Source organism: Cydia pomonella, chromosome 16 (genome assembly GCF_033807575.1).
Source record: "Cydia pomonella isolate Wapato2018A chromosome 16, ilCydPomo1, whole genome shotgun sequence".
NCBI classification, from domain to species: domain Eukaryota; kingdom Metazoa; phylum Arthropoda; class Insecta; order Lepidoptera; family Tortricidae; genus Cydia; species Cydia pomonella.
In genome coordinates this window covers 6,225,631-6,247,742 of record NC_084718.1, presented here as the reverse complement: position 1 = coordinate 6,247,742, position 22,112 = coordinate 6,225,631, and the positions used below count along the sequence as shown (strand labels likewise).

General features: G+C 45.1%; 1 protein-coding gene across 1 annotated transcript; it reads right to left on the bottom strand.

Moving 5' to 3' along the window:
- Positions 1-584: 584 nt before the first annotated feature.
- Positions 585-21,935, bottom strand: LOC133526233 (serine/threonine-protein kinase mTOR). Its single transcript, XM_061862762.1, has 13 exons — positions 21,422-21,935; positions 19,045-19,842; positions 16,316-18,903; positions 15,773-15,945; positions 15,139-15,290; positions 12,969-13,102; positions 11,002-12,888; positions 10,275-10,490; positions 8,653-8,838; positions 8,114-8,293; positions 3,778-3,915; positions 3,505-3,681; positions 585-3,177 (listed from the first exon to the last, which is right to left on the bottom strand). Exons 1-13 carry the CDS (start codon positions 21,639-21,641, stop codon positions 2,701-2,703), a joined length of 7,326 nt encoding a protein of 2,441 aa, XP_061718746.1. The 5' UTR covers positions 21,642-21,935; the 3' UTR covers positions 585-2,700.
- Positions 21,936-22,112: the final 177 nt, after the last annotated feature.

The window sequence follows — 22,112 nt, the reverse complement described above, 5'->3', positions numbered from 1 at the left end:
GATCACACATTGCTGTACCACGGCCGAAGTAGTGTTTCTATACCTATTTCACAAGTTAAGTTTTTTAATTTGCAGCAACATTATTTTGCACTATGCTTTTAACGACTCGAATCAAAACCTCGACTAAATCGAGCAACCGATCAGAGTACTCGGCCCTGATCGGGAGTGCATCGACTTAATGCATCCTTTCATTCAGACAGCATTAAAGATTGAAGAATTCGTTGTTCCTTTGATATTATCCATCATAATACTACAATTAATTTATAAGTAAGAATCGGAGAATGTACGGTCAGAATAATGGTATGTATGTGTGTATGTCACTTTATTGCACATAAACAGGACATAAAACAGACAAAACAAAACAAAAAAAATACTATGTACAAAGGCGAACTTATCCCTAAAAGGGATTTTAATACACAATGGTTAATACTTACGCTATGATTTGATGAAATGCTTCTCAATTGAAAACTGTGACTGCAAAAATAATTAAAAATTAGGTACTATCTTCTACTAGGTTTCCACTAACTTTGTTTACACTTCGATTACCTTTAGTGATGGTTCCCTATTAAAATAAAATAGAAGAAAATGTTTGATAAAATTTATTAAACTTATGATATCCCAATTTACATACATATTAACTATGTAATATCACAACAAATGCATACGATTTGCACACCAGAGAACTTCTGACAACACAGTCACTAAAATATGGCACCGTGCGGCGCCATCTTCTTCAGCTGACAAAATCTAGATTCTTCAGTCACTTAACTAGATAATGTTCGTTTCTATGGATACATATATACATACAATTAATAGTGATATAGAAAATATGTGACGCGGCCGGCAAAACGTCCCATTTTTTTCGCTTGCCATAAGGACGCTTTGTCAGGCTATACGTATAAAGATACAAGCAAATCTTGTCCTTATGGCAAGCGACAAAATGGGACGTTTTGCCGGCCGTGGTCACATATTATTATCTAACAATATTTACATTACACGATACGATGCTGCACTTAATTCTAAACTAACGATTAACTTTATGGCTATTAGAAAATTGCATAAAATTTTGTAAAGAAAGAGGTACCAAGTATTGTATTTTACAGCAGCTATGGAGACAGTGCCTGCCTACTCCCAACGCATGTGACGCATTGTCCAAATCAGTACAATCACCATCAGATATATCAGAGCGGCTAAAGCGATAAACATATCTGAACACGACTCTATTCTCAAGGCGTTAGAGTACATGCTCAGACATATTTGTAGACATATGCCTTGGCTGTTATAATATATCTATCCTTGACTGACTCAACAGTGTTCCACATTACGATGTCATCATCATCGCCATTGAGTATAATTAAAATAATTATTCGTTATAAATTTAGGCGCCACTGCTTGATTTGAAGACAATATAAAAAACACGTGATTTGTTCATTCGGTCAATAAGGTACAAACAAACATCTTCGCAAGCCAACGTTCCAAGCAAATATTTACACGACCTTATCGTCATTGTCTTAAGGGCGTTATTTTTACAAGATGTTTGTAAACTTGATTGCTCGGCTGATTGACTGAGTCACGTATACTTTTTTTTACATTCTGTTATTAACGTTAATTGTTCAAGGGACCGACATTTGTGAGATTATATGAGACTTAACAAAGCTTTGGCTTAAATAGTTTAACCTTAACCTAGACATGAAATGGCAACCATTGGTATAGGCACATCTATTTCGTATAAATTGTAAGTTACAACATATAAATCTAGAATAGTAGCATTAACTTACACATTAATAAATGACTTCAAGACCGAAATAAAGGAACGTATTATAACTTTGATTGCTTATAATATATAGTCAGTTGACAACGAAAACTCACTTTGATCTTAGTAATAGAGCTTGAAATAGAGGTGGATTGTCAAAGTAAATTTACTTCCATCTTTCAACACATGTTAAAACTTTTAGAACGTCATGTGACTGTGATCCTTATTCTTTCACTGATATGTGTTAAATTTGTTTGATTACAAAACCAATTTTTAAAAAGCGTTTTTCAATATTTTTCAATAAAAAGACACGTCAAGATTGGTTACCTTTTTCAAATGCTAAGAAATCGAACTATAGTACGGTTCTCTGTGGCTCTGGACATGTGGTAATAATTAGTGAGCTCTGGTTGTCACCTAACAGCAACACACTTAACTGACCATTGGTAGACCTTATATCACTGTAATAAGGTCCTATATAGGTTTCTATAGTCATTAGTCACTTTAGTCAGTTATATCTTATTATTAAGCTTACGTTATATACATCCAGTGCAATGTTTTATGTTTGATGCCAAATGATTAAAATACAATAAATGTAAGCATAATTACAATAGTATACAGTAGAAAACAGGCGGTTATCGACAATGACTCTATATCTGCATATAGAAACAAAGGTTTTTGTTTAACTGATTAGGGACCGAGCCGGAAAAAAACATCTGAGATTAATTCATACTATAATAACGTGAACGGTTGGACCGAATCCCAATCTCACTTTAAGGGCTTAAAAAGTATAAATGTCATGAATCAGCGAGAGGGATTTCGCTCAAAATCGATTTAATATCTAGCTTACCTAGCGGGTTCTTGGCAGCAAATGTGTTTGGAAAACGGAAGCGTGTTGATTCTATAACTTGAAAGCTTAGGTAATAAAAGATTAACAGGCACAATAGGCTTTACCAAAACGGACACCATCCAATATAACACTGACAAAGATTCTCATTGCTCGTCGCCTGTTGAATCAGCAGCTCAACCTGCTTCTGGACCGAGACCGTTTCATCAATGTGCGGGAAGTCGCGTCCGGTGAGCTTGTCCCGGACGCGGTTGACTATACCGAGCGCCCGCTTGTTGAGGTTGGTCTCGGCGGGCTGGTCCAGCGGCTCGGCGGGGCCGGCGGGGCCGGCGGGGCCGGCGGGGCCGACGGGGCCGGCGGGGCCGGCGGGGCCGGCGGGCAGGCGGCCGCGGCTGGGCAGCGGCGAGGCGTCGGGCGCGTCGTCGGCGCGCGAGCGGCGGCCGGCGTCGATGAGCCGCCAGTTCAGCAGCGGGTCGTACACGAAGGCCTCCAGCACGGCCATCACGCTGTCCTTGTGCCGGTGCAGCACCTCCATCACGGACTCGCACGTGCGCCGGTAGGTGCCCTCGATGCCCGTTACCTGGTGACAAAACACCGATGTAAATCTTCAACAATATCATATATGTATATGATATTTTCAAATTGGTAATTGACTTCCTTATTATAAAAATCCGCAACCTATATGCATTATATAAGTGTCACTGAATCATTCTCAATAAGGATCTTTTTCCCTTCTTCTTCTTCTATGTTAGGGGCTATGTAAGGCTCTACAGCCTAAATATCACTGCGACCATTCCTGATCTATTGTGATCGCCACCTACTACAACTCTCGATGCAAACCTGCAACTTCAAACAGCTGCAGGATCCCCTTGATCTCGAGAGACCTCAACTAATCTTTTTCCCTTACCTCCATGGCATTGATGAGCATCCTCGTGAGCCGGAAAGGGATCTTCTCGGGGAACTTGTCCCGGGTGACGGCCACCTCGAAGCAGTCGCCGAAGTCGATGTGCAGGAACTTGCCCGTGACGCGGTCCAGCATGATGTTGGACGGGTGCCGGTCGCCCAGCCCGAGGATGTAGCCCACCTGATAAAAAAAATTGTGTCATCTACGGATGATTTTACGAAAAATTTTAAGGAGCTACTCCTTAAAATTTTTGAAATCGGTTACCACCATGCTAACCATGCTCATGACGGCGAGCGAGCGCGTGTAGTTGGTGCGGCGCTCGAACCACACTTCCGATGAGGGGCTCTTCAGCCACAGCAGCTTGGCGAGGTCGTCGCCCGCCGTGTGCTCGAGGGCGTGCTCGAACACTTCCACCTGTGGGACACAATTACATTTAATCGCTTAACAAACACGACTGCTCTGAGCATTAATTAATACACAGTCTAGAATGTAAAAAAATGAGTGTAATTCCTCAAGGAGTAACAAAACTACATGTGTCCTTCCGAAATAAAATATCAGTTCTGTTAACTAGTGTGATTTTTTATTCTGTGGTGTGTTATGGCACGGGAAAAAGAGGCCACTTACACAAAATTACGCCGTGTATACTGATGTATAGATGTCGGAACCATTTCAGGCTTAAATTTTTTATCTAAACACTTTTTTCCCTGGCGTCCTTATTCCATTCATTCACACCAGCTCGCAATTATTTTGCAGCTACAAAACAGATTTGCGCGTCAGAAAAATATAAACGCGTAATTAGAGCGTAGGTTCGGAAGAACTTGCACTCGGAAAGGTACGAGCATTTGATGGGGAGGAGCGAAAATCATGTCACAAGACGCACAATTTTCAAACGGTACAATACTAATATTACAAATAAGCGGTCAGTTTACAGTACGTCGATTAATAATATAACCATTCGAGAAATGGACCCCTAAAGAGTGTTAGATGAGAATGTAGAAAGTTATAAGAAAATAATTGACAAAGTGAGAGATGATATGGTGAATACCTAAAGGAACGAATTTTGGACGAAAGTTCAAGCATATTTTAACACTCAAATTGGCAAACTTACATGTATACTTTGAATAAAAATAAATACAATAGGTATGTAGTAAATATTTTTATATTTATCACAAAATATATAGATAAACAAATATTCAAACTAACAAACAGTAAATAACGAACATAAACTAATATAAATAACGAGGAGTCAGAAAGCCACAACCTTTCGAACCTCTCCTTGTAGAAAGCTGCGGAAGACAGAAGCTCCCAAGAACACACTGCATCAACAGCGAATGACTATCTCTTCAGCTGTCAACGCTGCAAATCCTCATATACCTATAAATGTTCAGCACCTCTGTTATCATCATGCAAGCCGAGCGCCTATCGCCAACATCAAAAATAGAAAACTGTCTCTGCGTCTGTATAGTCGAGCGACAGATTTTCGATTTTTCGATGTTGGCAGTAGGCTCGCTGTACGCCTGTTTGTGTTATAAAATCACCTTATTCATGGGTAATAACTTCTCGAAGTCTGGCGCCATCCACAGCATGATCCTGTGCTCCATATTGTAGATGACTTTCTTCCGCTCTTCTTGTGTAGTCTGAAACCGACCCCCCATAGACAACCATCGTCAGTGAATTTACATCCACCTCACCAGCACGAAAAGGCCCCCATTTTTGTTCAAAATCCGTGCGAAAATAAACACTTGTGTACCGAACCATTTCAATCGTGAAATTCAAAACTAGTAACTAAGACATATTTTGTTATTTTCATCATATTTGCTTGTAAAGCGTTATTCCACACCAGTTTACAGGAAGTTATATCCCATTTTTTTATATAGTCTAGGGCATAATAAAACACTCTACCCTTTGGCCATAGGGTTTCTGTGGACTCTTGAGTAAAAATATTGTACTTTTCTTTTTTAATATACCGCGTTTACTTTAATGCCGCTTTATTTTGGGACTGACTATAAAAATACATTTTGAATTTCATTTTCACGCCAGCGGTATAAGATAATTATAATCCAGTTTAGATGTAGTATTGTCCTTGCGGCGGTGAGGTGAATATTGGGCATATGGCTAGACAGCAAAGTTGTATTGCGACTCATGCCTCGTAACAGTCGCTTAGACTTTCACTTGCTGAATTTTGGATTCCATCGTTTTTCGGTTTTAGATTATATGCAAGCACCCAAAGGAAAATAACAACTTTGCTGTCTTGCATATGCCTATCACTGTTGGGCTTGAAATGGCTTTTACTCGGTAATTTATTGTTGGAAAAAACCTAAGACGCTACAGACAACAATATTGGCAATAATAATCAGCCTACAACACTTTTGCAAACATTCGTCTGGGAATTTGAGTGCAATATTGACATCTGTTGATTATCTAATTTACCATCCGATTTATAACATAACCATAAGAATGTGCACTTTGAAAAGCTAAAGGAAATAACACAAGGTAGCAATTTTTTTTCACTTACGGATATCTAGTACGTACGTACGTAAAAGGCGCTGTATTATTCCTAGTTTATATATTTTTGCTTGAAATAGGAAGGGTAGGTAGCAAAAAAAAAAATTTTGGCGTTACAACTGATGGGTTATTTTTATCCAAATATATATGAAGGGTACGAGTGAATTTAGAAGATATTCAAGACGGAGATAATATATATACGAGCCCTAGACGAGTTTCTTTATACAGACATATAAAATCAATTATATATACCTTAATTCCCTATAGGTACCTGATCTTTAAATAAGTTTGTTCTGGTAGTCTACCTTGAGAAACTACAAACTATTAAGTATATAAATAAATAAAACTATGATAAAACCGTTAACAAATAAATCATACATATATCGCAAAAAGTAATAATGGAAAAGCATACAATATTCGAGCATACAAGTTTTTTAGTTGTTTTCGACAGTTCTAATAAATATTAACTTTCTATCGCCTTGCACCATTTTTACATGTCTCTGTTTAGCCCGGATGGTTGACTGAGTCTGCCATTTGTGCATTATTTTTGTATTTTGTGTAATAAAGTTTAAATAAATAAATATTCATACATTTCATAGAAAATATCGCATACAATTTTCTAAATAATATAAATTATAACTCATCAGCTTCTAGGCCAAAATTTGTCAGTGTCATTTTTCTATGAGAAACAACGTATACGAGAGGTACAAGCCAATTCAAGCAAAAAAGTACCTTACGTATATGTTGAAGTGCGTGTACGGAGCCTCGACGAGGTAGTCGCGGATGATTTGCGTATTTACATAGCTATATTTACCTTACACATCAACGTGGAGGTGAAACAGGCAGCCCATGTCATATCTTCCTGTGCACACCGAGCATTCGTCAGAAAAGAGTTAGAAGAATTGTGTTGATAGAAAAACGCCAACACCAATAGGCGCATGGTAGAGCTTAAGTAGTGAAAAGCTTATAATTATACCCTACCTTTTGGCCTTCTTTTTATTTAAAATGTCAGTGTTCTGAGTAAAACTTCAAATGAATACTCGATTCAACTTCATGATCACTCAATATTAAAGCACTTTCTTATATCAAATGTAAACCCTTTCTCAATACAACTTTACAAGATCACTAGACCTCCTTATGTGTTACAACACATTATTATATTATGTTACCTTGATGCTCATGCAGATCCTGTGTCTCCATGTTGAGCAGGTATTTGATTTTCCTTCCACAGTCGACAAAGTGGTCACATATCTACACAATGTTAAAGGTAATAAGTTTCTCCTGGTCAAAGGCCATGCGCTGTATAATCCTGTGCTTGATTTTTAGTACTTCCCTCTATCTATAGTCGACAGACGGGACCCTTATAAACAGTGTTACCTTCTGCATGAGCATGAGGTTCTGCAGGTCCGAGGCCATGCACTGTATAATCCTGTGCTCGATGCTGTGAACTTCCCCCTCTCTATAGTTGACAGACAAGTCACATATCCACGCAACGTTACCTTCTGCATGAGCATGAGGTTCTCCAGGTCTGAGGCCATGCGCTGCAGGATTCTGTGCTTGATGTTGATAACTTCCCTCTCTCTATAGTCGACAGACGAGTCACATATCCACGCAACGTTACCTTCTGCATGAGCATGAGTTTCTCCAGGTCTGAGGCCATGCGCTGCAGGATTCTGTGCTTGATGTTGAGAACTTCCCTCTCTCTATACTCGACAGACGAGTCACATATCCACGCAACGTTACCTTGTGCATGAGCATGAGTTTCTCCAGGTCTGAGGCCATGCGCTGCAGGATTCTGTGCTTGATGTTGAGATCTTCCATCTCTCTATAGTCGACAGACGAGTCACATATCCACGCAACGTTACCTTCTGCATGAGCATGAGTTTCTCCAGGTCTGAGGCCATGCGCTGCAGGATTCTGTGCTTGTTGTTTAGAACTTCCCCGTTTCTAGAGTCAACAGACGGGTCACATATCCACACAACATTACCTTCTGCGTGAGCATGAATTTATCCAGGTCCGAGTTCATGCGCTGTATAATCCTGTGCTCGAAGTTGAGAACTCCTCCTTCTATATAGTCGACAGACGAGTCATATCCACACAACGTTACCTTCTGCATGAGCATGAGTTTCTCCAGGTCCGAGGCCATGCGCTGCATGATTCTATGCTCGATGTTGAGAAGACACTTCCTTTTCTCGCGGTAGTCGCGAATAAGGGAGTGTAGGGTGTCGCAGTGAGGCACCCAGCCTATGAGGCCGGAGTTGGTCGACAGTGGGATCACGGCATATCTCTGTCGAAAAGACGGAATTGTCATTCGCATTATGGTAATTCATATGTTCATATTATATATGGCTAGTAGATCTATCATATATAAATGACTATGAAATGTTGAATTGAAAGTTTACCTATTTTGACCATGGCAATACAAATGATAAATGATCGCGAAAAACCCACATATATTGACTCAAAACCTTACAAAACTCCAATCACTAACTACCTACCTCCTGAACTAATTTTGTCGTGTGTAGATTTATTGTATCCCTCAATGCAAAATGACAGTTCGTTCACAAAACCACCACTCTCTCATATTAAATAAAAAGTTGTCCTATTCCTATCGTAAATACTTCACAGCATGGTGTATGTATGTACCTGTATGTTGAGGTCGCGCCGGAAAGTGTGCGGGTCGGCCTGCAGTAGGGTGTTGACGAGCCCGAACAGCTGCATGACGCGCTCGTCTTGCCGCAGGTCCTCGTGGCCCTTCAGGAGGAACATGTAGTCTTTGCCGTTGGAGCCGCGCACGCAGAGCCGGCGCGGACGCTGCTTCGAAGTTATGACCTGGGGGAACACAAAAGTGGAGCATTAAAAAAGTTAATGAAGCTCACCATCACACGTATACCGGGCAGAGCGGAGCTCTCTTTAGTTAGATTTACGCAGCGTCACATCTCGTCGGCTACTCGTGGGCGGAGGTGGTTGACCTTGGTGGTGGTCGTCACGTGTCACCAGCTCCATTCGGCTAGTGGCAAAGTTCGGCGACGCCTGGTTATATCCATTCGGCTTTCGTTACCTTACAGTACATGTAAAACGTCTTCAGTAAATTAGCAGATAACCAAGCATTCATAAACCAACCATAGGATCTACAAGTTGTGGGCACATAGGGTTGCTGTGGATAAGCGGCAGGTCGGGCACGTAGGAGCCCGGCACGGCCAGCTCCAGGTCGCGGCAGTTGAGCAGGCGCGGGCTGACGTACTGCAGCTCCAGCGACGTCAGCTGCACCTACCTGCAGGCTGCTCTGTATGTGGGCGATGCGGATGAGCGGCAGGTCGGGCACGTAGGAGCCCGGCACGGCCAGCTCCAGGTCGCGGCAGTTGAGCAGGCGCGGGCTGACGTACTGCAGCTCCAGCGACGTCAGCTGCACCTACCTGCAGGCTGCTCTGTATGTGGGCGATGCGGATGAGCGGCAGGTCGGGCACGTAGGAGCCCGGCACGGCCAGCTCCAGGTCGCGGCAGTTGAGCAGGCGCGGGCTGACGTACTGCAGCTCCAGCGACGTCAGCTGCACCTACCTGCAGGCTGCTCTGTATGTGCGCGATGCGGATGAGCGGCAGGTCGGGCACGTAGGAGCCCGGCACGGCCAGCTCCAGGTCGCGGCAGTTGAGCAGGCGCGGGCTGACGTACTGCAGCTCCAGCGACGTCAGCTGCACCTACCTGCAGGCTGCTCTGTATGTGCGCGATGCGGATGAGCGGCAGGTCGGGCACGTAGGAGCCCGGCACGGCCAGCTCCAGGTCGCGGCAGTTGAGCAGGCGCGGGCTGACGTACTGCAGCTCCAGCGACGTCAGCTGCACCTACCTGCAGGCTGCTCTGTATGTGCGCGATGCGGATGAGCGGCAGGTCGGGCACGTAGGAGCCCGGCACGGCCAGCTCCAGGTCGCGGCAGTTGAGCAGGCGCGGGCTGACGTACTGCAGCTCCAGCGACGTCAGCTGCACCTACCTGCAGGCTGCTCTGTATGTGCGCGATGCGGATGAGCGGCAGGTCGGGCACGTAGGAGCCCGGCACGGCCAGCTCCAGGTCGCGGCAGTTGAGCAGGCGCGGGCTGACGTACTGCAGCTCCAGCGACGTCAGCTGCACCTACCTGCAGGCTGCTCTGTATGTGCGCGATGCGGATGAGCGGCAGGTCGGGCACGTAGGAGCCCGGCACGGCCAGCTCCAGGTCGCGGCAGTTGAGCAGGCGCGGGCTGACGTACTGCAGCTCCAGCGACGTCAGCTGCACCTACCTGCAGGCTGCTCTGTATGTGCGCGATGCGGATGAGCGGCAGGTCGGGCACGTAGGAGCCCGGCACGGCCAGCTCCAGGTCGCGGCAGTTGAGCAGGCGCGGGCTGACGTACTGCAGCTCCAGCGACGTCAGCTGCGGCAGCTGCCGGCTGATGCGGCGGAACACATGGTAGTACAGGTCCCACGCTTGGTTCAGGTCACGGACCGCGTTTGTTTCCTGCTCAGATAACAGGATTATTTCCTTGAGTCCCACCCACGGATGCGGGATGCAGTCAGCAATGACAATAAAAATTCAATTTTTAATTTAAAAAGTCTAGATCCTTTTATGACTGGCATATTTAGATTCCTTATAGGACAAAAGGGATTAAGATCTAGGATTACCACCTGCGCGCTTGCTTGTATGATAAATGTCCACAACTATTAATAATCATTTCTTTCTTTTAACTTTCGTTTCAAGTCGTTTTGCGTCAAGCGCTTGCAATTGCGATAAAAGACATGCCATTTTAGGATATGCTCCATTGAAAACCATGACGTTTAAAGAATTCGTCAGTTTCCTTTAATCCATCTTCTCAATATGTCTAAACCATCTGAAAATACCCTTTTCAGTTTGTGAAACTTCATTTTTATTGAAACCACAGGTCTGTCTTTGATTTTTTAAATGAGTATAAAGATCCTTTTAAGATTTTATATGTAAATAATAGCAAAAATATATAAATGAACCAACATACCTTGAATCGGTTACACCATTCCTGCGCCTCGTTCAGGTCTCTTCCATACGCCTGGGTGAAGGACACCTCCTTGGTGGTCTGCGGGCCTCGCTCCAACATAGCGTGCAAAGGCTCCAGCGTCTTGAACATGGCTTTGACATCGTGCTCGCTAAAGTACAATCTAGACGCCTCTTCCAAAGCTTCATGCCATTGCTCGTGCCATAGAATAGCAACCCTAATCAACTCTTCAGATATCATGGCTGCCTGGTTCACCAAGTTACTGGAATGAGTGCACATGGATTTTAAAATCTGGTTGGCGGCGTTCTTCCGAGCTATGAAGGAAGATTTTGAAGCCACCGTCAGAGGATAGACTAGCGCTTGCGGATGCGATTTTCCAATATCGATTAGCAAAGAATGAATCAACTTGCCAACTAAAGCGCGAGGCGTATCGATTCTGGCGATCAACTGAGGTATCACTTGCAGCCATACGTTTATTTCGATGGTTCGAATACCATCGACTAGAGCCTCGTGGACGGCCGGGTGATGACCGTAGTCGAACCATAGAGTTAGCAATCTGAGCGTGTCCTGTAGAGAGCTTCCGTGAGAAAGATTGATAGATTTAAAGAACCCGTCCACGGCTGGTACTGTATATTGTTCGACGAATTCAGAGTCTTTCTTGTCGACGCTTTCAGCGTTCTCAGGGTTAGGATCTTGGTGTTTGTGGAATAATACGCTTTCGAAATTCATGTAAGCCCAGGCGTGCCAAGCTTTGTACCAGTCTGGAGACAACTGTGTCGCTGAGGAGTAATTTCTTAGAATTTCCGGGATGGATGTCTCATTGATGCCTAATAGGGATTCGCACCAGGCCCCAAGTTTCAAATGGCAACGGGCGAGAAGTCGGCAGTTATCGGAGTCTCCGGTTTCAGAGGATTCCACGTAGCGCTGTAACTGGTTGTAGGCTAGTTGCTTGTCACCGGCTACCCAAAGATGCTTAGCGTAAGCGAGCGTGAGGCGGGGTTCGTGGGTAGGGAGCGGCATTTCTGTATTTTTACTTGGATCCGTTCCTAACAACATGACTAGAGTCCTATGCGCTTGTCTAGGAGCGCCACTCTTACGGCATAGTGAGGCGAACTTCAGCCAAGTAGCCATGTCTTCATGAGGAGTCAAGACCAAGCCGCGCACTTGCAGGATCTTCCTCCAGTCTTCGACTAGCCTCTGTCCGCCCTGTAATCTCGTCCACCACGCTTGTCTAATAGTGTCTCTTCTTTCATTAATCAGTTTGTAAGTAATAACTTCCTCTAATTCAGCTAGGAGTTGCGCGTTGACCAGCGCACCATAAGCTCTCTGGTAGCTTTCTCCTGCAACGGCCGTCAATTCTGAATCAAGCAAGGTTCTGGCTTGATCTATGAACTGTTTGGAGATATCAAATTCGCCGTCATGTATGGCGAGTACCGCTCTGTAGAAAGCTCCGTCTTGAGTATTTTCTGGGAGGAAACTGACATATTTAGCCATCGAGTCCCACTCGTTAAGACCCCAAGCGGCAGCGGCGGCCAGTCTCGCAGCTTTAAACTTCTCATCATTGGTCATTTGAGGCCACCTCTTAGAGACAGTGTTGTATAGTTTGACCCATTCCCCTAGAGCCTCGAAGCAGCGCAGTTCACCTAGGTACGCATCCATGTCGTTGGCGTCGTGGGACAGTTTCTCTCCGTAGAGGTTTAAGGCCTTCTCCCAGTTGTGAAGTTTCTCGTACCAGCGGATTTGGACCTGCAGGCGGGTGTCGCCATCCTCTCGTTTCGCCATAACTCGCTCGAGGAGGCCCTCGGCCGCCTCTTTTTGCTGTAGTTTGTTGTTGATGTGGATGAGCGCTTCTACCACTTGAGATGTTGCGCCGCTGCGGAACTCTTCCTCCTGGTAAAAACGTAAATTGGGAATAGTTACCGATGGTTTTTCCAAACCGAAATTAAGTAAAGACTTAATGGTTTGCTTACCTTATAGTGCAAGGCCTTCGCGTAGGCACGGCAGTGCATAGCCCTCTCCCCGAGCAAGTGCGTGGATATAGGCAAGGCTCCCGCGTCGCAGTGCTCCATAAATTCGGCCAGGTTCAACACGGTGTGCGCCAGCTCTGTTTACATATAAATAAATTACACTTGATGTCACTGTTAAACCAATTTTAAAACTCACACCGCTTAGTCAATGTTTAACACTCATATATAAACGTGTTTATTTGTAGAGGGTAGTGTTACAATCTGGATGCAACTAGCATAACAGATACCATCTGAAGCTGGATTTGAAAAATCTTTGCTACAATTTGGATTTAAGTCATATTATGACATATTGGGTACTTGAAGTCAAAAACGTTTAAAACTTGATTTACGATATTACAGTTTTGAAACCTTGCTGTTTTATAACACCCCACTGATGTCACAAAACAAATAATAATAAGCTGTAATTGTGAGTCTATGAGTACACGTCACCTGGCGCGTCGGGCGCCGTGAGCGCCTGTTCCAGCGCCCGCTGCAGCTCGGCGCGCGCGGGGGCCTCCAGCTCCGTCCAGCAGGACACGAAGGCCGCGTTGAACAGGTCGCGCAGCAGCTGGGAGTAGTTGTGAGTCTATGAGTACACGTCACCTGGCGCGTCGGGCGCCGTGAGCGCCTGTTCCAGCGCCCGCTGCAGCTCGGCGCGCGCGGGGGCCTCCAGCTCCGTCCAGCAGGACACGAAGGCCGCGTTGAACAGGTCGCGCAGCAGCTGGGAGTAGTTGTGAGTCTATGAGTACACGTCACCTGGCGCGTCGGGCGCCGTGAGCGCCTGTTCCAGCGCCCGCTGCAGCTCGGCGCGCGCGGGGGCCTCCAGCTCCGTCCAGCAGGACACGAAGGCCGCGTTGAACAGGTCGCGCAGCAGCTGGGAGTAGTTGTGAGTCTATGAGTACACGTCACCTGGCGCGTCGGGCGCCGTGAGCGCCTGTTCCAGCGCCCGCTGCAGCTCGGCGCGCGCGGGGGCCTCCAGCTCCGTCCAGCAGGACACGAAGGCCGCGTTGAACAGGTCGCGCAGCAGCTGGGAGTAGTTGTGAGTCTATGAGTACACGTCACCTGGCGCGTCGAGCGCCGTGAGCGCCTGTTCCAGCGCCCGCTGCAGCTCGGCGCGCGCGGGGGCCTCCAGCTCCGTCCAGCAGGACACGAAGGCCGCGTTGAACAGGTCGCGCAGCAGCTGGGAGTAGTTGTGAGTCTATGAGTACACGTCACCTGGCGCGTCGAGCGCCGTGAGCGCCTGTTCCAGCGCCCGCTGCAGCTCGGCGCGCGCGGGGGCCTCCAGCTCCGTCCAGCAGGACACGAAGGCCGCGTTGAACAGGTCGCGCAGCAGCTGGGAGTAGTTGTGAGTCTATGAGTACACGTCACCTGGCGCGTCGGGCGCCGTGAGCGCCTGTTCCAGCGCCCGCTGCAGCTCGGCGCGCGCGGGGGCCTCCAGCTCCGTCCAGCAGGACACGAAGGCCGCGTTGAACAGGTCGCGCAGCAGCTGGGAGTAGTTGTGAGTCTATGAGTACACGTCACCTGGCGCGTCGAGCGCCGTGAGCGCCTGTTCCAGCGCCCGCTGCAGCTCGGCGCGCGCGGGGGCCTCCAGCTCCGTCCAGCAGGACACGAAGGCCGCGTTGAACAGGTCGCGCAGCAGCTGGGAGTAGTTGTGAGTCTATGAGTACACGTCACCTGGCGCGTCGGGCGCCGTGAGCGCCTGTTCCAGCGCCCGCTGCAGCTCGGCGCGCGCGGGGGCCTCCAGCTCCGTCCAGCAGGACACGAAGGCCGCGTTGAACAGGTCGCGCAGCAGCTGGGAGTAGTTGTGAGTCTAGGAGTACACGTCACCTGGCGCGTCGGGCGCCTGTGAGCGCCTGTTCCAGCGCCCGCTGCAGCTCGGCGCGCGCGGGGGCCTCCAGCTCCGTCCAGCAGGACACGAAGGCCGCGTTGAACAGGTCGCGCAGCAGCTGGGAGTAGTTGTGAGTCTATGAGTACACGTCACCTGGCGCGTCGAGCGCCGTGAGCGCCTGTTCCAGCGCCCGCTGCAGCTCGGCGCGCGCGGGGGCCTCCAGCTCCGTCCAGCAGGACACGAAGGCCGCGTTGAACAGGTCGCGCAGCAGCTGGGAGTAGTTGTGAGTCTATGAGTACACGTCACCTGGCGCGTCGGGCGCCGTGAGCGCCTGTTCCAGCGCCCGCTGCAGCTCGGCGCGCGCGGGGGCCTCCAGCTCCGTCCAGCAGGACACGAAGGCCGCGTTGAACAGGTCGCGCAGCAGCTGGGAGTAGTTGTGTGCTAACGCCAGACACGCCCTGTGAAAAAGACAAGTTGTTGAAGCCTTTTAAGCAGTAGATTAGCGAGGGAGTGGTGCTAGGGTCGGCAACGCGCATGCAACTCCTCTGGAGTTGCAGGCGTACATAGGCTACGGAGACTGCTTACCATCAGGCGGGCCGTATGCTTGTTTGCCATTGACGTAGTAAAAAAAAAGATTGATGAGAAAAATGCAAAATGGCAAAATGTCATCAGCTTGTAAATAATTAGAGATTCGATGATCTTTTCGTGAATAGAAAAAAAAACAAATGCGATTCTATTGAATTCATATCGTTTCTTTATTCGAAGTCCAACTTCGGCCACCTTGATTTATGACTACGTTTGAACACCTTGATAAGAAGTTAATTTTGCAGGTAGTTTTTCTTACTGTACCTACTTGTTTGGCAATTTGTTTACTCAAACAAATCGCCTCACTTTTATCACGATTCACGCCAGCTTCAGGTCGTGCCGTAGCCAATGTTACCTGAGCGCGGGGCTGTGGGACTCGGTGAGCAGGCCGATGCTGAACCGCCGGAGCCACTCCAGCCAGTCGTCTTTGGACACGCGGCTGCTCACGGTCCATGCTAGTTTCAGGTTGTGAGCGTTCACGAATAGCTTGCGTATAGACGACGATGTGTCGCACACCACGATACGCGCCTAAAATATAATTTTAATCTAGGGTTACTATATTTCACTTTGATAGTTACAATTACTTGTATTTTGGAAGATTTAATGATAAAGTACACCAAAATTAGCTGACGGCGACGTCTTTATAATTTAGGAGCATACACAATTAGCAATAGGCATAAGTAGTATGCATCACTTTTCCCTAAGGCCTTTCGCCGACTTGAGCGGGTATAATCGTAGGAAAAATCCGTTGCACGCGTCCGCGCCAGTTAGGGTTGCTCATACTATTTTTGGTTAACCCGCTTACCCGCTCCGTCCACCTGCTCAAGTCGGCGATGGGCTTTATGCTACATGTTCTGAAGTGATTAATATTGGGAAACAATAAAGAATAACTGTTTACCTCTTGATTATTGTTCCTTGGCTTCCTTCTTGTGCTCTGCAAGAACTCGTCAACGGACAATGAGGAATTCGACTGCAGCTTCGACATCAGGAGCTCATAGTTCTGATGCTGTATTCTATGCTTAGTCACTATCTTCTGCACCAGTGGGATAAAATCTAAGTATTTTCGGCCTAATTGCACTATTAGAGCGCAAAGCGTGTCCATAGCTGTAGGTCGCAGCGGAGCACAGATATCCATGCTTCTCACTAACGGATGGATAATCCTAGACACCAACTCATTATAGTTTAAGGAATCTGAGAGGTAATCGACAGTCTCCATGGCCACTTTTGCGACTGAAATAGGACAATCAGTCGCGTCGAAAAGTTTCACAATTGATGGAATGACTAGATGCATGTAATCATCTAAGTTGTCTTCGAACTTCTGCAAGGCAAACAACAGTTTCTCAGTTACCATTCTGTCTTTGCTTGTGTCATGAGCTAAAACCCTTAGGATTTGTGGCATCAACTGAGGCAGGTAGACTTTGAATTCTGAACCGAGTGCTACAGCTATGTGTTCTACCAGCAATATAAGGGTTGGTTGCAAAGGACTGTTAGGAGTCCAGAATTCTTTGATTAAGTCAAAGATTTTATCCAAATAATTGCGAATGTGTTGCTTCACGATAGCAATAAGTCTCGCTAGTTGAGTGAAAAGGAACTCCCGGAAATTCGTATCCGCCGCACGAGCGACGTAGAGCAAACTTGGCGTGACTCGGGATATGTACGGAACGCACTTTATGCCCAGCGATTCAAAGATGAAAGTCACTGCTTGGACAACACTTGTGTGGTGCTGTTGAAGTGTTGGATCCCGAAGAATTCTCATTAAGGTTGATATCACAATAGCCGGATAATACTCGTCAAGTACAGGCGAGGACATGTTCACAAGCATTTCACTAGTTGTCATGTCGAAATTATTCTCATCAGCCTTGCTATCGGCTACGGGAACTAGACTGGAGTCTGGCTGTCCGTTGATTAAGCCCCGCGTCAGTTTATGCTTGTATGGGTCTAAAGCACCCAACAGTCCAAGGACGCGAATAGTTTCTCTCCTGTCTTTTGGTTGCTGCTCCGTTTTCAAAAAGTTTAAAAGTACATCCATGAGATTTGGATATTCTGTGTATGGAACTACGACATATCCAGTAGCACTGATGAGTTGGCCGAAAACCCAAAGGGCGACGCTTCTCTTGTCTGTCGCGCTAGCATCAGATAGCAGTTCCAGAAGGATAGCTAATAGCTCTGGTAAGCATTTCTTAAGTCCGCTGTTGTCTCCATTGACATCTGCCAAATCTCCAACAGCCTTTAGCACGCTGATTACGACTCCGGGATTTGCTTCAGACTCCTTTAATTTGGGTACAAGAACATTAAGGATTGTTTCCATATAGGGTCTTACGAGGCGTGGAGCATGCCTGATCAGGTTATCTAACATTCTAGCTGCCTGTTCTTTGTTCCTGCTCATACCTGAGTGTTCCAGCTCAGTGAGGAACTGTATCAAAGTCTTTCTGAGTCCAGGCATCACGTAAGCCGGATTGACGGTGCTCAGCCGCCCCACGGCGCAGATGGCTAGCTCTCGTATCTCCAGTTGTTCATCATTCATAGCAATGAACAAGAAATTCAGATTTTCTATTTGAGCCAAGTGAGAGTCAAAGATTTCGTTCAGTGATTCAAGGACCCAATAACGCACTTCATAATCTGGATCTGTCACTGACACTACTAGCAGCTTCCCTATAACTTCGGCAGTTAGTATGGTGAGCGTGCGTGATGGAGTTTTCATAGTTCTCACTGTTGCATCCGCAAGCAATTTTGCAGCAGTTTTGACAGCTTCCAATCTGACTTCTTGCTGATCACTTTGAAGGAAATGATCAGCGCAGCGCCTCACAAAAGTCAGTAAACTATGTTGCCCCTCAAACTGAAATGTGCCAAGTGTCCTCAAAGCTAGAACAATGCTAGCGGTGTCCTGAGGTTCCGTGCCCATACTCATGGTGCTCATCTGCTGTTCCAGGCTTCTTGGTACGCCTGGATGTAAGAAGGGCTTATTTCTTAGTACTAGTGACAACATATTTAGCAAACCTTCCGATATCTCCCCCCTGAGATCTGGAAGATTTTCACTTAGTTCTTTCAGACAGATGGTCAATGATGGACTAAGTCCAGTGGCGAACATCGCGTCCAGTAGCTCTCTGATATCATTTACAACCAAATCTTTAACAGCACTGCCCAGTAAAGCAATGCATGCAAAGATTGATGGGTCTATGTACATCCGTCTCTTGCTCTGCGAGTCTCTCACAGGGAGAGCTTGTTTGATCACATCCATAATCCTAGGAATGTAGCCTTTGATTTCACTACCAATAGCGGCAGCCACAAGGCCAATAGTAGTGAAGGCCATGTTTCTATCCCTCTCGCGACTGCGGAGAGTTGACAGAGATGCTAGCAAGAAGTTCATGGTGGTACTAAAGTACTTCTTTAAGAAATATTCCTTGTTGAATGCAGCCAATCGAGGAATTATTATAAGCAAAATCTGGGGTACTCCCTGAGTTTTAAGCATGCGCTGAGCCATTACATCTGTAACAAAATTATTAATTGAGAATTGATTTCAAGCTCACTATTTTAAAATTAAGGGAGAACTCCACGAAATCGTCGCGAATATTCTGATACCAATCAAAGACAGATAATTTAAAAAAAAGCACATGAAAATTCTCTTACCATAGCATATTCTTTCAAATTTTTCAGTCAACAGAGCTCTGCATACAGCAGACTCATAAATGGAAACCGGGTATGTAACATTTTCAGTCTTAAATCCATCACACAAATATCCTCTCTTTACAGACGGACTGTGCAGCTTCGCGCTCAAAAATATTATATCATCTGACTTAATATTATCCTTCCTTGTATCCAAACTCTGCATAAGTGTTGTGTATTTCTTCTCCCATGCAGCATTAGAACATCTCAGGAGCTCATTCAAGATCAGTAGGCCCCCATGAACTCTATCTTCTTTGGTGATACCTTTTTCTTTGGTTGGGATCTCTTCAAAAGAGAGCATAGCTTCTTCATAACATTGCATGTACCATTGTGGCTTGGCTGTAGATTGCTTAGCAGATTCTCTCTGAGTTGTAACCACTAAGCCTGCTCTTAAAGCTTTGGCCGCAGCCTCCCGAATTTGTGGTTTAGGGTCTTTTAAAGCTACAAGAATATGGTCAAAGAAGCCTGAAACTTGTTGGTAGAAGTAAGTAGGCATTGCAATGGCCATTTCTTTCAGAAGTAGAACTGCAGAGTGCCTCCTGCCTTCATTTCTTTCCTCTGAGAGCCATTCAAATGCTCTTTTTACCTCAAAGTCAACATACTCGGCTCTTTTTACTCCTGACACAGTAGCCAGTCTTCCAACAGTCTTGGCTGCTAGTTCCATCACTCCCACATCTGAAGATGGGAGCAGGTTACGGAGATAGTTAGCAAACCTGGTAATCCTTGTCTTAGTAGTGTCACAGTCCCCTCCAATTAGGCACACTGAAAAACCAATAATGATACTTATTTTTGTAATTAATCATCCAAATTTCATTAAAACTCAACCAACCAGTTACTAAGTGGCCTATAAGGTGGATCTGGCCCAAGAGACTGCCAGTTTGGCCCAGATAATTAAAAAAGAATAATTAGACAATACCACCCACTCCCGCATGATTTTAAAAATGCCTGGTGTTTAAAGGCTTTCAAAATGTTGAAGTGTTTGTTTGAGGGGTTTATTTTGTTTTATTATTCTCATTATGATGACCGGTCTGGCCTGGTGGGTAGTGACCCTGCCTATGAAGCTGATGATCCCGGGTTCAAATCCTGGTAAGGGCATTTATTTGTGTGATGAGCATGGATATTTGTTCCTGAGTCATGGGTGTTTTCTATCTATTTAAGTATTTATCTTATACCTTTAAACGAGCAATTCTTGTATATATATATGTATATATATTTCTGTGATCTCGGAAATGGCTCTAACGATTTCGCTGAAATTTGGTATATGGGGGTTTTTGGGGGTATACAATCTATCTAGATTAGTCTTATGTTTGGGAAAACGCGTGTTTTCGAGTTTTCATGCGTTTTTCTTTCGACGCAGAATATGGTCGCTAATTTCGTGTTGCCGGCCACTGTCCGTCTGGTCCAGCGGGTTAAGACGCGGACTGCTAAACGAGTGTTACGGGTTCGAATCTCGCCCGGTGCCTAGCTTTTGTTTTTTTTTATATGTTCAAGTTTATATATATTTTTTTAATTTTTATTGTTTTAGACAAGTTTAATTTAGTAAAAAAATGTAGTTAAGATTATCACCTATACACCACCATATTACAATAAATAGTTATAACTTATAACCCAGCAAAGCTCGGTCGCCCAGGTACTAAATATTTACATATTTTATATATCGTTGTCTAACTACCCTCAACACAAGCCTTATTGAGCTTACTGTGGGACTTAGTCAATTTGTGTAATAATGTCCTATAATATTTATTTATTTATATATATAAATAATAGGATAAATGTAAATAGGCGGGTCTACACACGCACACGAACCAGTCAGTGCAGACGTGCATCGGCCGAGGCAGCGTGCTGAGGGGAGGAAAACGCGCCGAGGCACATCTACACTGGCCGTTTTGTGCGTGAGAGTTGCCTCGCACATACATGTTCGCACGCTCGCTCTAGGTGGACCCGCCTATTTACAACATAAATTGCAGCTTTTACAATGCAAATTAAAAAATAATAATAAACGAAACCAGCATCCAAAATTTATTACTAAAGACCAAAAATGTATATATTTGCTTTTGGTTTAATTTAAAGAGGTGCTTGTGTTTTCACCAGTTTAAGTTAAAGTACATCTGTAACTAATGGTTTGTGTGTGGTACTGGTCCTGCAAGCAGGGCAGTAAAAATATTTCCAATGTTAATTTAAATCTATAACATTACAAGAACCACATCATGTTAACATCTTTATTAGACAGGTACATGATATGAAAGTGACTCTTGAATTCTTTAATGAGCACTTTTGTAAAACCTAAATAGGAGATAACGTATGTAAAGATAATCGTAGAATAACAAACGTAACTACGCACCAATAGCAAGCACCCCTCCCTTCTTCTCGTGGACGTCGCTGCTGGATACCATCTCAAAGATCTGGTGGTTGAACTCATCCAGGAAATGCGTGAGCTCCTCTTGCGGCACCTCGCGAAGCTCGGTCTTCGCATAGTGATACAGCTCACGAGCTGTTTTGATTTGTAAATCCACATTCCGAGACTTCAGCCCAGCCACGAATGGGCCTACTTGGTTAGACATGTTATTTTGTGTAGAACACCGCCGTAACTACACACACATTGTTCTTTAATCCATGGTATGAATTTATTAGGAAGTCACAAAATCGACTTCACCGTATTTTGAGAATAATAAAATTATAATAAAGTCCTGGAAAATTTTGCAAATATTTCGGCAGTGATATTTGACAACCAAGTTAAACCCAAGTATACATTATTGCAAACAACTAACTCAACCTAATCACTTTAAAAAAAATAGCTATAATAAATAAAAAAGCATTACTTTAAACATATACATCAATTAAATTATGTTGTTTTTGATAAAAAGTACAAATAGATGCGTTTAAAATTTTAATTGAAACTATATACATTTCATGAAAGTATTTTTTTTCAATAATGTGTAACTTTCTTATACTTTTTTTTTTAGGTCTATGTAGGGATGTAGGTGTATCGGTTGTTACCGTTAAAACTGAAACGATTTATTTTATTCGATTAT